At 47.3% G+C, this 14,208-nt stretch overlaps 1 protein-coding gene across 2 annotated transcripts; it reads left to right on the top strand.

The window, feature by feature from the left end:
* Window positions 1-257: 257 nt before the first annotated feature.
* Window positions 258-13,678, top strand: LOC106576703 (synaptopodin 2-like protein). Of its 2 annotated transcripts, none has more exons than XM_014154019.3 (4): window positions 258-597; window positions 2,050-2,201; window positions 2,581-3,323; window positions 8,823-13,678. In XM_014154019.3, the coding sequence occupies exons 1-4, from the start codon at window positions 496-498 to the stop codon at window positions 11,552-11,554; spliced, it is 3,729 nt and encodes a 1,242-aa protein (XP_014009494.2). In that variant the 5' UTR covers window positions 258-495; the 3' UTR covers window positions 11,555-13,678. The 2 variants fall into 2 exon arrangements, with proteins under 2 accessions (XP_014009494.2, XP_014009495.2); XM_014154020.3 differs by having other exon boundaries at window positions 483-615.
* The last annotated feature ends 530 nt before the right edge of the window (window positions 13,679-14,208 follow it).

Below are 14,208 nucleotides of genomic sequence, written 5' to 3'. Positions count from 1 at the left end.
TTGCTTTCTCTCCCCCCCTCCTTTTCTCTCTCTCTACCCCCCCCCCTCTCTCTTGCTTTCTCTCTCTCCCCCCTCTTTTTCTCTCTCTCTACCCCCCTCTTTCTCTCTCTCTCACTCTCCCCCTTTCTTTCTCTCTCTCTCTCTCTCTCTCTCTCTCTCTCTCTCTCTCTCTCTCTCTCCCTCTCTCTTTCTCCCCCCACCTCTCTCTATTTCAGCTCCCCCAGCCTGCAACCCTATCAGCAGTGCCCATACTTAGGGTGTGGGTGGGCATGTGTGTGTGTCATTGAAAGAGTGTGTGTATGTGTGCGTGCCCAGGTGCCAGAGTAGTGGGCTGAGAGAAGTCAACTCCATGACATTATAGCTGAAGGAGAGCGGACAGAGCTCTCTGAGGGGGCCCTGACAACTATGGAGTAAACGCACTGAGGGCCCCCCAGAAAGATAAAAAGACAGACAAACGGACAGAAACACAAAAAAAGGAGAACGTATCACACAATAATGGTGGCAGAAGAGGTTATAATCACCTTGTCTGGTGGAGCACCATGGGGCTTTCGTCTCCAGGGGGGCGCAGAGCACCAGAAACCACTTCAGGTGGCCAAGGTATGGCTTCAGTGAAAGGTAGGATGGTAAAACGTTCAAGGGACAGGGGATATGGTAAGAGGGACATTCTGAATGATAAGTGTCTATGTCTATGACAGTCCATTCTACAATATATTGGGTCTGGAATTAATGGGTTATAAAGGGTTGTGAACGTGGTTCAGATGGAATATCGGCTGCAATCATGGGCAGGGGCCGAGAGGCCTGAGCATGAGTCATGTGTTTGTTCTAGAATGGGTCTCGTGTGGAGACATTGGAGGGATTGATAGAGCTGTAGAACTTTAAACTTCTCCTGTTTGGAGTGCATGTAGCAAGGCACACATCATTTCATGCTATGTGGAATGACATGAGAAAAAACATACACGTGAAGTACTGTTTTCTTAAAGCATTTGGTACGTGATTGCACAGATGTCGGACAGATCGGATAATCATCTGCAGAATTTCCTCATTGGATCTCTCTCGTTTCTGAATGGCTGGTTCTCAGTCAGGGTTCTCAGTCAGTCGCTACACCTCTTCATAAGAGGATATCCAGTTCAGCAAAGCTGTCATAGATACATACAGGATATCAGTTTCACACCTTGGAAATCCAACTGCCTATGCATTCCCCCATTGCATTTCCCCATTACCAAAGTATTTCTCTCCTTTTCTGTATAGGGGATTTTAGTACATATAGTATGGACACACACACACACACACACACACACACACACACACACACACACACACACACACACACACACACACACACACACACACACACACACACACACACACACACACACACACAGAGTGTTGACTGAGCAAAACCGCTTTTCAAACAGGCTATTCTGGGTTAAGAGGTGGCTCACCAAAGTGTGTGTTTCAGCCCAGTGAAGAAATTGTCAGGGTTATAATCTTTCCCAATGCTAGTTGAGATCCAAAGGGTTAAAGAACCCCTTCAAAACAAATATAAATTCCTCTATCCTCACACACATCTATATAACCCTTGATGTGTAAAGCTTCTACCAGAGTAAGAAATCCTTACAGATCATGTAGCTTCAACATGTACACTCTCTTAAAATCTCATAGGTTGCATCAACACAACTATGGGTTGAGCCTGGGCACAAATAGTGGGAGAGTGCATGGGGGAGGAGAGGTGCTGGCTGGCATTTCGCTGCTGAAGTGGGTAAGAGGGCTTCACTTCAGCCACAGCTTGTGGGAAATGTCTGCAGCACGTCCAAGCTGTCAGGGCAAGTCATCAAGACAAGACATCAAGAGCTGCTTTGTCATGTTCTCCATCCAATATCACTTTTCAGAATGAAGGAGAGATGACAGAGAGATAAATAGATAGAGAGAGAGCTCGTTAGAGAGAGTGAGATAGAGAGAGAGAGATAGAGTATGGCATTGAGTGCTGTTGGCAAACCTATCTTATATTGTTTACTGTGGGTGATATTTTGTCTCTCTCTGCTGGTGTAGGTGCGTAAGCGCAGTAAGGCGTGCAGAGCAGGACTGCGGGAGGGCGATGAGCTGGTGTCCATCAACGAGCAGCCATGTGGAAGTCTGTCCCACTCCCAGGCCATGACCATAATCGACAGCTCCCCAGGAATATTACACATCCGGGTCAAGAGGTCAGAGAGCAATTACAATCGCCATTGATGTGTAGACCTTTATGCATAAAAATCCTGATGTTAACACATTGTTTTACCTGTTATATTAGCATTAAGTCCTACTCCATCATTATTTTATTAGTTTAACCTTTATTTAACTAGGCAAGTCAGTTAACAACAAATTCTTATTTACAATCACAGCCTGCCAGGGAATAATGGGTAAACTGCCTTGTTCAGGGGCAGAACAACAGATTTTTACCTTGTCAGCTCGGGGATTCGATCCAGCAACCTTTCAGTTACTGGCCCAATGCTCTAACCGCCAGGCTACCTGCCACCCCATTTTATGCAAATAGCATAAGCCAGAGCAGTATGCCCAACAATTGTTAATTTGCTCCCACAGGGCACCGGCAGGCTTCCAGTCTGTGGTGCTGTTGACCCGCGCCCCGTCCCCCCGCATTGACAAGGAGTACCGAGCCGCCCTGCGTGCCATGTCCCCCTCCTCCAGACCCCACCACATAGCAGCTGTCAGGGAGGTCCCCCATGGCAGGTCCTCTGTCCTGTCCCCCATGGGGCGCAGCGGCCTCACCTCGCCCCCAGGCAGTGAGGCCTACTACGGGGAGACAGACAGCGACGCAGATGTGGCAGCCCACGAGAGGCAGAGGAGGCAGAAGCGCAGAAGTCCCAGCAACTTACCCGGCAAAGCCTCTGGCAGAGCCTCTCAGGAGGGAGGGGAGACCTCAGAGTTTAGCGGCTATGACAGCGCCCCAGATGGCCGGCTCTACCCAGGGCTCCAGGACCACGGGCTAATGGATGGCCGAGGAGCGGGGGAAGGCTTGCCGGGGGTGGCCCGCAAGGAGGTGATTTACCAGCCCCCTCCAGGGATGTGGTCCTCCCAGACCTCCACAGAGACCTCCTCCATCATCTCCTCTGTTGAGGACCAGGGCCCAGGACGGGACGGAGTGGCGGAGGAGGACAGTGGCTTCCAGGAGCCCTCCAACGTGGTCCCACTGGTTTCCCCCGAGAGGGCCAAGGAGGCCATGCAGCTGAGCTCCCGCAGGCAGTTGGTGCCCATGGTGGGGCCCATAGACACCCCTGTGGATGAGCAGCTCAGTGTCACCTACATGGACAAGGCCAAGCAAGCCAGTGAGTATCGTAATCATACCCTATAAGGTGATGTGAGATGTGTTACTGTACAAATAATTAGTCATGTAATGGCTAGTTGAGGCTGGCATTGCATGTTGTGAGTTATTTATACTGAACAAAAATATAAACGCAACATGTAAATTGTTGGTCCCATGTTTCATTAGCTGAAATAAAAGATCCCAGAAATGTTCAATACACACAAAAAGCTTATTTCTCTCAAATGTTGTGCACAAATTTGTTTACATCCCTGTTAGTGAGTAATTATCCTTTGCAAAGATAAACCATCCACCTGGCAGGTGTGGCATATCAGGAAGCTCATTAAACAGCATGATCATTACAGAGCTGCACCTTGTGCTGGGGACAATAAAAGGCCACTCTAAAATGGGCAGTTTTGTCACACAACACAATGCCACAGATGTCTCAAGTTTTGAGGGAGCGTGCAATTGGTATGCTGACTGTAGGAATGTCCACCACAGCTGTTGCCAAACAATTGAATGTTAATTTCTCTACCATAAGCCCACTCCAACGTCGTTTTAGAGAATTTGGCAGTACATCACAACCACAGACCATGTTTTAACCATGCCAGTCCAGGACCTCCAGATCCATCTTCTTCACCTGCAGGATCATCTGAGACCAGCCACCCGGAGAGCTGATGAAACTGTGGGTTTGCACAGCTGAAGAATCTCTACACAAACTGTCAGAAACCATCTCAGGGAAGCTCATCTGCGTGCTCTTGGTCTTCACCAGGGTCTTGACCTGACTGCAGTTCGGTGTCATAACCGACTTCAGTGGACAAATGCTCACCTTCGCTGGCCACTGGCACGCTGGAGAAGTGTGCTTTCACGGATGAATCCCGGTTTCAACTGTACCGGGCAGAAGGCAGACAGCATGTATGGTGTCGTGTGGGCGAGCGGTTTGCTGATGTCAATGTTGTGAACAGAGTGCCCCATGGTGGCCGTGGGGTTATGGTATGGGCAGGCACAAGCTAGGGACAATGAACACAATTGCATTTTATCAATGGCAATTTGAAAGCACAGAGATACCGTGACGTGATCCTGAGGCCCATTGTCGTGACATTCATCCGCCGCCATCGCTTCATGTTACAGCATGACAATGCACGGCCCCGTGTCGCAAGATTCTGTACACAATTCCTGGAAGCTGAAAATGTCCCAGTTCTTCCATGGCCTGCATACTCACCAGACATGTCACCCATTGAGCCTGTTTGGAATGCTCTGGATTGACGTGTATGACAGCATGTTCCAGTTCCTGCAAATATCCAGCAACTTCACACAGCCATTGAAGAGGAGTGGGACAACATTCCACAGGCCACAATCAACAGCCTGATCAACTCTATGCGTAGGAGATGTATCGCGCTGCATGAGGCAAATGGTGGTCACACCAGATACTGACTGGTTTTCTGATCCACGTCCTTACCCTTTTTTGAGGTATCTGTGACCAACAGATGCATTTCTCTATTCCCAGTCATGTGAAATCCATAGATTAGGGCCTCGTGATTTGATTTCCTTATATGAACTGTAACTCAGTAAAATCTTAGAAATTGTTGCATGTTGCGTTTACATTTTTGTTCAGTGTAAATCATATTTAAAAAATGACATTAAGATAATGAGATGGTTTAAGTAGCTTCTCAAATCAAATCAAAGTTTATTCTCATAGGTGTCCTCTCAGGTAAAGGCAGAGTATTCCTCATGAGACAGCATTAGTCTGAAAAGGGCCCCTTTAAGAGGACAGAGGCAGTCCCTTCTACGTAGAACAAGGGCTATATTTGTCCCCTAGTTCAGTGGTCCGCTAACCCGAGCACTGCATGCATGAACTGGGAAAGGCATCTCCAAGCAGCTGCTATCTGATATCAAGTAGCAGTCCTTCTCCCCCCTCTCACTTTCCCTCTTTGACCACCTTTATATATCACTCTGTCCTTCTCTTCCACTATATTCCCCTCTCATGTTCATGTCTTGCTACATCTCGCTAAGATTGCAACAAAAACAAGGACACATTTAAGAAAAACGTACAATAACCATTTACAGGTATAAATAAGACACATTTAAAACTGTATCTAGAGTAAACAAAATATGATATCATTCCACTCATACACATATCAATAGGCAAAATACACACGTGCTGCCTATGGTCAGATGGTTTAGACACCAATACACCAATAGTTAATAATAGTAAGGCGGAGTGCCCTCTGCTGTGATCAGTCTGTCAGAGCTAACAGGCAGCTGATGATTGGACCAGTGACCTGGGCTAACAGCCAAAATATATACAGTACCAGTCAAAAGTTTGGACATACCTACTCATTCAAGGGTTTTTCTTTATTTTTACTATTTTCTACATTGTAGAAGAACAGTGAAGACATCAAAACTATAAAATAACACATGAATCATGTAGTAACCAAAAAAGTGTTATCAGATCAAAATAGATTTTATATTTGAGATTCTTCAAGTAGGCACCCTTTGCCTTGATGACAGCTTTGCAGACTCTTGGCATTCTCTCAACCAGCTTCACCTGGAATGCTTTTCCAACAGTCTTGAAGGAGTTCCCATATATGCTGAGCACTTGTTGGCTGCTTTTCCTTCACTCTGCGGTCCAACTCATCCCAAACCATCTCAATTGGGTTGAGGTCGGGTGATTATCAAGGCCAGGTCATCTGATGCAGCACTCCATCACTCTCCTTCTTTGCCAAATAGCCCTTTCACAGCCTGTAGGTGTGTTGGGTCATTGTCCTGTTGAAAAACAAATGATAGTCCCGCTAAGCGCAAACTAGATGGGATGGCGTATCGCTGCATAATGCTGTGGTAGCCATGCTGGTTAAGTGTGCCTTGAGTTCTAAATAAATCACAGACAGTGTCACCAGCAAAGCACCCCTACACCATCACACCTCCTCCTCCATGCTTCACGGTAGGGAACCACACATGCGGAGATCATCCGTTCACCTACTCTGCATCTCACAAAGACACAGGGTTGGAACCAAAAAATCTCAAATTTGGACTCATCAAACCAAAGGACAGATTTCCACCGGTCTAATGTCCATTGCTCGTGTTTCTTCGCAAGTCTCTTCTTCCTATTGGTGTCCTTTAGTAGTGATTTCTTGGCAGCAATTCGACCATGAAGGCCTGATTCACGCATTCTCCTCTGAACAGTTCATGTTGAAATGTGTCTGTTACTTGAACTCTGTGAAGCATTTATTTGGGCTGCAATTTCTGAGGCTGGTAACTCTAATGAACTCATGCTCTGCAGCAGAGGTAACTCTGGGTCTTCCTTTCCTGTGGCGGTTCTCATGAGAGACAGTTTCATCATAGCGCTTGATGGTTTTGCGACTGCACTTGAAGAAGCTTTCAAAGTTCTTCACATTTTTCAGATTGACTGACCTTCATGTCTTAAAGTAATGATGGACTGTCATTTCTCTTTGCTTACTTGAGCTGTTCTTGTCATAATATGGACTTGGTCTTTTACCAAATAGGGCTTTCTTCTGTATATATCAACCCTAACTTGTCACTACACAACTGATTGGCTCAAACGCATTTAGAAGGAAAGAAATTCCACAAATTAACTTTTAACATGGCACACCTGTTAATTGAAATCCATTCCAGGTGACTTCCTCATGAAGCTGGTTGAGAGAATGCCAAGAGTGTGCAAAGCTGTCATCAAGGCAAAGGGTGGCTATTTTGAAGAATCTAGGCAGAGTTGCAAAGTGAAAGCCATATCTCAGACTGACCAATAAAAATAAAAGATTAAGATGGGCAAAAGAACACAGACACTGGACAGATGAGCTCTGTCTAGAAGGCCAGCATCCCGGAGTCGGCTCTTCACTGTTGACCTTGAGACCGGTGTTTTGCGGGTACTATTTAATGAAGCTGCCAGTTGAGCACTTGTGAGGCATCTGTTTCTCAAACTAGACACTCTAATGTACTTGTCCTCTTGTTCAGTTGTGCACCGGGCCCTCTCACTCCTCTTTCTATTCTGGTTAGAGCCAGTTTGCACTGTTCTGTGAAGGGAGTAGTACACAGCCTTCATTTCTCAGAACAAGAATAGACTAACGAGTTTCGGAAGAAAGTTCTTTGTTTCTGGCCATTTTGAGCTTGTAATCGAACCCACAAATGCTGATGATCCAGATACTCAACTAGTCTAAAAAAGGCCAGTTTTATTGCTTCTTTAATTAGCACAAAAGTTTTCAGCTGTGCTAACATAATTGCAAAAGGGTTTTCTAATGATCAAGTTAGCCTTTTAAAATGATAAACTTGAATTAGCTAACACAACATGCCATTGGAACACAGGAGTGATGGTTGCTGATAATGGGCCTCTGTATGCCTATGTAGATATTCCATAATAAAATCTGCCGTTTCCACCTACAACAGTCATTTACAACATTAATAATCTCTACACTGTATTTCTGATCAATTTTATGTTATTTTAATGGACAAAAAAGGTGCTTTCCTTTCAAAAACAAGGACATTTCTAAGTGACCCCAAATGTTTGAACTGTAGTGTATATACCAAATATACCACCTGTCACAGTCATAAACTCCCAGAGAGGGAGAGCTGAGGCTATTTGAGGACGTTGCTGTTTTAAGAAGTTTAAATAAATAAAATGCCATAAATCCCTGAGTGTCCCTAATTAGAGGTTCACATGTCCTCTTCAGGGACACTGCCAATGACAAATGAAATAACAACTCCTTACATAGTTGGGCACATTGGGATCATATCTGTCTAAAACTATAACAAGTTTGTGCAAATGTACAACGTCTGCTTGAAGTTTGCCTACAAGATGGGACTTTTCTTCAAATCTATGCTATTAGGTTAATAGCTGGGAACTTCACCTTGGTAAATGTAAAAATCCTGTGGCTTGCCAGACATTTTTTTGGATGTGCTCTGGTAGCATGCTAGAAGATGGATGGTTGTCACTGGAGTACCACACACCCTCTTCCCCTGGAGGTTGTCCCCCCCCCTCCCCAGATAGCATATGAGCACGTCATAATCTATGGCAAAATGTGTAGAATAGCGTGAGATTAGCTGTAAAACTGCACATTTTTCTCTCTGCCTCATGGCAAAATGTGTAGAATTGTAGGAGGTTAGCTGTTGGCGGTCATGATGAGTTCTCCATTTAAAGGTTATATCTGGATCTTTTTACACTGTTAAAAAAAATCCCCCTTTACTTTTGGCAATGCATTAACAGTCATGTTGTTTTCATCATATTTTAAATAGCTTGCAGAAATTATGACCACCCTGTGTCGCTTTACGTGGACTAAGAACTCACTACATGTAAAATACTATCCTGTGATCTTTTTGTGTATATTATGTTAGGTGCAGTTGTTCAGATGAATTGTAACTCCTATTCAAGAATTGAAAATGAGTTCCATTGAGCTTTAAAAAAAGGACTTTGACCTAATTAAAATGGAAATGACCACAACCGAGATGTTATGGAAACAGTAAAGGTGTTTCTACAGACGTACCCACACTAAAACATGCTCTTTGACCCCTACAGAACTGAACCGGGGTGACACGGTTCAAGACAAACAGGTGAAGGAGGCCAGAACCAAGTGCCGGTCTATCGCCTCCCTTCTGACAGACGCTCCCAACCCCCACTCCAAGGGTGTGCTGATGTTCAAGAAGCGGCGGCAGCGCTCCAAGAAGTACACGCTGACCAGCTTCGGCAGCGTGGACGAGGACATGCAGCAAGATTCCCAGGAGGAAGATGGTCTTTTCCCAGGAAGCGAGTCGGAGTTTGATGAGGATGGCTTCTCAGCCGCCCCCGACACCACCTGGGACAGTGACTACTTGGATGCACTGGAGAAGAGGGCGACCGCAGGGGGAGAGCGAGGGGATGGGACAGAAGATGCCCCCAGTCCCGGCCTGAGTGACATCTCTGGGAAGGGCGCCCAGCTGTTTGAGCAGCAAAGGAAGAGGGCGGCCGAGCATGCCAAGAAGGTGGCTGCCACCCAGCCTCAGGTGCCGCCCCAGCCTCAGATAAAGACCCAACCACCGAACCAACCACAGATCCAGGAGCAGCCTCAGCCATATGCACAGAGCCAGCCCCAGCCAGAGACACAACCACAGATGTACCAACCTCAGAAACCTGTGGCACCACCGCCCCCTGTAGCCTTCCAGGAGGAGACTCCGTCTGTGGCAGAGAGGCCTATGGCACCGGCCCCAGCTGCTCCTACTGCCTACAGTATGGCTAACGGAGACGTAGCCTACTCTGCAGTGAGCACAGCTAGTGTGGTAATGTCACCCCCGACTGTGGCACCCAAACCAATCACCGGCCAAGTGTCCATCTCAACCATGCCTCCGCCCCAAACACCACTGCCAGAACTCTCCTCCAGCTCTGTGGTCAACAGAACCGCCCGCCCCTTCAACCCAGGGTTTGTGACTAACCGAGCCGCCACCGCTCCTGTTGTGTTCCGCCCTGTTGTCACCAAAAGGGCCCAGCGCCCAGCAACCTCTGTGTCAATTGTAGGACCTCCCTTCTCCACCACATCAGAGCTGCCTGCAAGTGGTTGTCCTTCCTTCTTCTCTCCCTCGTCCTCTGTGTCCGGAGGACCGTTCTCCACCCCCTCCTCAGCACCGGCCACTCATCCCCGTCCTGCCTTCTCTGTGGAGAGCCTGGCAGAACCACCCATGCTCTCTGTTCCACAGGCTTCCTTCACAGCCATACCTCCACCCCCAGCACAATTCTCAGGTGGCTCCATACCCCCACCTCCAGTCTCGTTTGCCTCCGTACCACCACCCCCAGTATTGTTTGCCAATGTACCCTCAATTCCACCCCCATCGCCATTCTCAGGTGCTCCCATACCTCAAGCCCCAGTCTCAGTGGCCCAATCATCCCCAGCTCCAGTGTCATTTGACCCCATACCCCAACCTCAAGTTTCTTTTGCCCACATGCCCCAAGCTTCAGTCTCAGTTGTCCCACTCCCACCCCCCACAGCCCCTGCAGCTGTACCCACATCCCCCATGTCCAAGGTCCCACCTCTCCCTGGTGGTCGTACCGGTTACCTCCAGGAGGCTCGTCGGCGCAGCGGCAGGAGGCCCATGTTCCGCGTCCCTGATGAGAAGAAGAACTCTCCCAACCCTGCCCTGCTGAACATGGTGCAGAACCTGGATGACAGGCCCCACTACGGAAGCAACTCAGGGAGTATGATGGGCTTTGAGTCAGGCACAGAGGAAGACCAGGGTGCTGAAGCCGGCCGGGGCAGGATGCCTCCACCGGTGGCCCCCAAACCCAGGGTCATCCACGAGTCCCCTCAGATTCCCCAGGCGGAGGGGAAGGGGGCTCAGCTGTTTGCCCGCAGGCAGAGTCGCATGGACCGGTTTGTGGTAGACACCCCACTAGAGACGCCCTACCAGCAGGAGGTTACCCACCCAGGGGCCGAGTCCCAGTATGCCCCCAACCCCAATATCAACTCACAGTGGAAGTTATCCCCCAACATCCGTGCCCCCCCGCCCATTGGTTACAACCCGTTGCTAGCCCCCTCCTGCCCTGTGGGGCCACAGAGAGATACAGGCAGGTCTGACAGGAGGAGCTGGGGAAGCAGAGGGGGGATAGCCTCTCATAGGGAGGGAATCAAAGCTCTGGATTTCATGAGAAGGCAGCCTTACCAGCTTAACTCAGCTATGTTCGGGGGTAGCGTTGCCAACCTGTCGGCAATGCCCTCATACCAGGACCAGAGGCAGCAGCAGGGAGGATATACTACCATGGTGGGCAGCACCATGACTCCTCCCAGACAGATCCCAGTCAAGGCGGCCCGTGTGTACGAGATCAAACGCTTCTCAACACCCACGCCCATGTCAGCCCGGTGTTTGGCCCCCACCGTGATCGCTCCTCGTTCAGCCACAACGCTGGGAGAGCGCCTGACCCACTCCGACATGATCTCCCCAACCCCTGCTCCTCTCTCCCCACCCCCTGCCCCTGTCTTTTCCCCAGCCCCGGTCTCTGCCCCACATCCCGCCCTTGCTCCTACCTATTCAGGGGGCCTGCCCGGGCTGCCCAGAATCAATGCCACCCCAGTCCCCAACCCCATCCCCCACCCGTCACCCTATCCTGGGGTGTCTTACAGTGGGCTCCAAGGTGCTAAGCAGTTTCAGAGTGCCCCTGATCTGAGTTTCCTTGCAAACCTCCCCCCTCCTTTCAGGGCAAATGCCATGCAGGCACCCAAACCCCGCTTCATCGCCACCAAGGTGGGCGTCCAGCCGCGTGTGTGGAGACCAAGTGCCATGTGAACGGGAGTGGGAGACCCTGTCTGAGAACTGGACACATCCCAGCCCTATAAAGAAAGATAGATATCTGCAAAACAACAGAGTATTAAAGTGGTCAAAAACTGATCAATGAGTTTGTTCAGAGCCCAACAAATACGTTTTCACAAATGTATGAAGTCTCTTTCATTGTAAGGATTTGAAACCCTCACTAAACGAATGTTTGATTGGTGAAACTCAGAAATGTGTTTCCATTCATTTGATTATTATTATTATTATTTTCCACCTTTTTGTTTGTGCAATAGAGGTCCTTTGCTGTCAACGTCACAAAGTGCTATGATCAACTTCAAATCATGGTCCTCCATGTGATTGCAGTCGTAGATTCGCTTGCTTGTCACACATACTGTTGCTGACCTGCGTTTGTCTGGTTTGTCTTTCAACTAATTTGGCCCAGACATGTCCCAAAATACACAGTAGTATATCCACTGTACGCCTGTCCTGGAGGAGGTTTTTGTAGGGCTTATCTTTCTACACAGTCAGCTAAATACTGTTTCAATCGCCATGGGAGTGAGAGAGCCTGTACTGAATTATTCTTTGAAACTTGAAATGTTGACATGTAGGATTTCTGAAATGAAATGAAGTGGTGAATATCATTTTGCGTAGCAACCGACCGTTCACTAAAAATTACCACAGGAGGATCGCTGAGGCCCTGAGTCTTCCCTGTCTCTGATGAGAGGACAGAGGAGGGGGAGGTGAGGCTAACACAGAGAGTGGTGAATACAGGGGGGTCCGAGCTGATTCAATGGGAGCACCATCAGACGAGTGTCAAGCGCGATGATGCTTCACTCAGAAGAAACCCTTGACATACTTCTCTCATTAATTCTGGGCTCTCCAGCAGAGGTCCTTGCTCCTTTTTCATTTTGCAAAGGCAATGTCAAATTGTTAATGGTTCTAGGGCTGGGGCTCCCTTCCAGTCTGCTGAAGCCCACCTCGGAAGATCAGAGGTGGTGGATGATACTGTAAGTTAGACCTCGCTCCATCCTGAGTGTTTGTGTTGGTGGCACCAGATCCCTGGCTCCCAGTGGTCAGTGAGAAATGCTATCTGATTTGGCGGGGCTTGTAGTTAACAGGTGTTTTTGTAGCCAGTCACTGCCTATTTGCGGAGCTGATTGGACAGCCAACCGAATTGGATGAGCACAGCAACCCAGCCCTTCCCAGACTAGTGTGCCCTTTCTGAATGTCTGGCGTCCATGTCACCACTCACGTTGTATTAAAACAAATCACACTGATGACAGATGTACATTTTTTGTGACTGAATCTGATTTGTCATATAGAGAAACAGGGAGGCACCGGCAACAGAAATGTTAAAGACATGAGATGGGCTGTGGATATTGAAGAAGCAGGGACATACGGTCCCTGCCAAATGATTTAGAGGGGTGTCGGTTATGAACCAAGGTCCTCACTGGCATGTTAGCCTCTAATTTAGAGGAGGGGAGATATGTCACGGTGTACCATGAGAGAGAAACTTCAGTTTGGATATTTGTCAAGGATTTCCCACAGCCTTTAGAAAGTAGACGAGAGTGACCAGGAACGCCTGGTTCTGAGGCCTAGTAAGGGAGGAGGGTAGAGAGAGAACAGAACAGACTCCACCGGTGCCTCTCTGAGACATGGAGGTGATCAGGTAGTGTATTAAAATGGCAGAGATGACACATAATGAACCCGATCATGAACGAAACCATAACCGTTCATGTTCTTCTAACAATGAAAACAGCTGATGGTAATTAACTGTAAATATATACAGGCTTTTGGATATGGATACGACCCCCATTCACTGACAGGGTTCATGACTTACCTTTCTGACACTGGTAAATCATTGTTATTTTTTGTTGTTTTTCTAATTTATTAATCTAATTGAACCTAACTTAGGCTATCTGTATTTATGTCATTATGGGTTTTAAAGTATGTGATATGTTGTGCATAGTGGTCTCGGTGTGTAAAAAAACAAAAAAACATTTATCCTGGATACATCTATATAAAAGAGTGAGTGTGAAAATGTCTGTTAATGAAGCTGCAATAAAGGAGGGCAGTATGAGCTTTTTACTGACTAAGAGATGTGTTCATTTTAGAGGAATAAAAATACTTAAACATTTATCCAATTGTCTGAATCCTCTGATTCCACACTGGCCCCCCGTCATTAAAAAGCACTGAGTGACACTGAAATTCTCACATACACAATATTTTTGTACTAGAGAAAACCAGTCTATGAACAGGGATAGTAGGCTACATGCAAAGACAATGCCAATATTTCTCTAATTCAATTAGGAGAGAGTGGGGTAAGTTGAGCCATTCTTTCTAACAAAGATATATACATATATTTCAGGATGTGCATCCCTGGAATTAATCAGAATTCATGTAAACATTACAGTTTTGAAAACATAGTTTGTCCCAAAAAATGTGGTCTCTTGGCACAACTTACCCCCGGTATGGGGTAAGTTGAGCCGCCTACAAATTTCTGTTCGGAATGAAATATTACCACTACCTTTTTAAAACCATGTCTATCTTTATTTCCCAAACACAATTTAACACAATCGCTTTTTTTGTCTTTTAATAATTGTATGCATCTTTTAACACAGGCACACACACCTAACAAACGTACTTTTTAAAACACTTTTAACATAGGC

The sequence above is a fragment of the Salmo salar genome, chromosome 18, assembly GCF_965601325.2.
Source record: "Salmo salar chromosome 18, fSalSal1, whole genome shotgun sequence".
NCBI lineage: Eukaryota > Metazoa > Chordata > Actinopteri > Salmoniformes > Salmonidae > Salmo > Salmo salar.
Note: the sequence above shows the minus strand (reverse complement) of the source record. Positions and strands in the feature narration are given on the sequence as shown.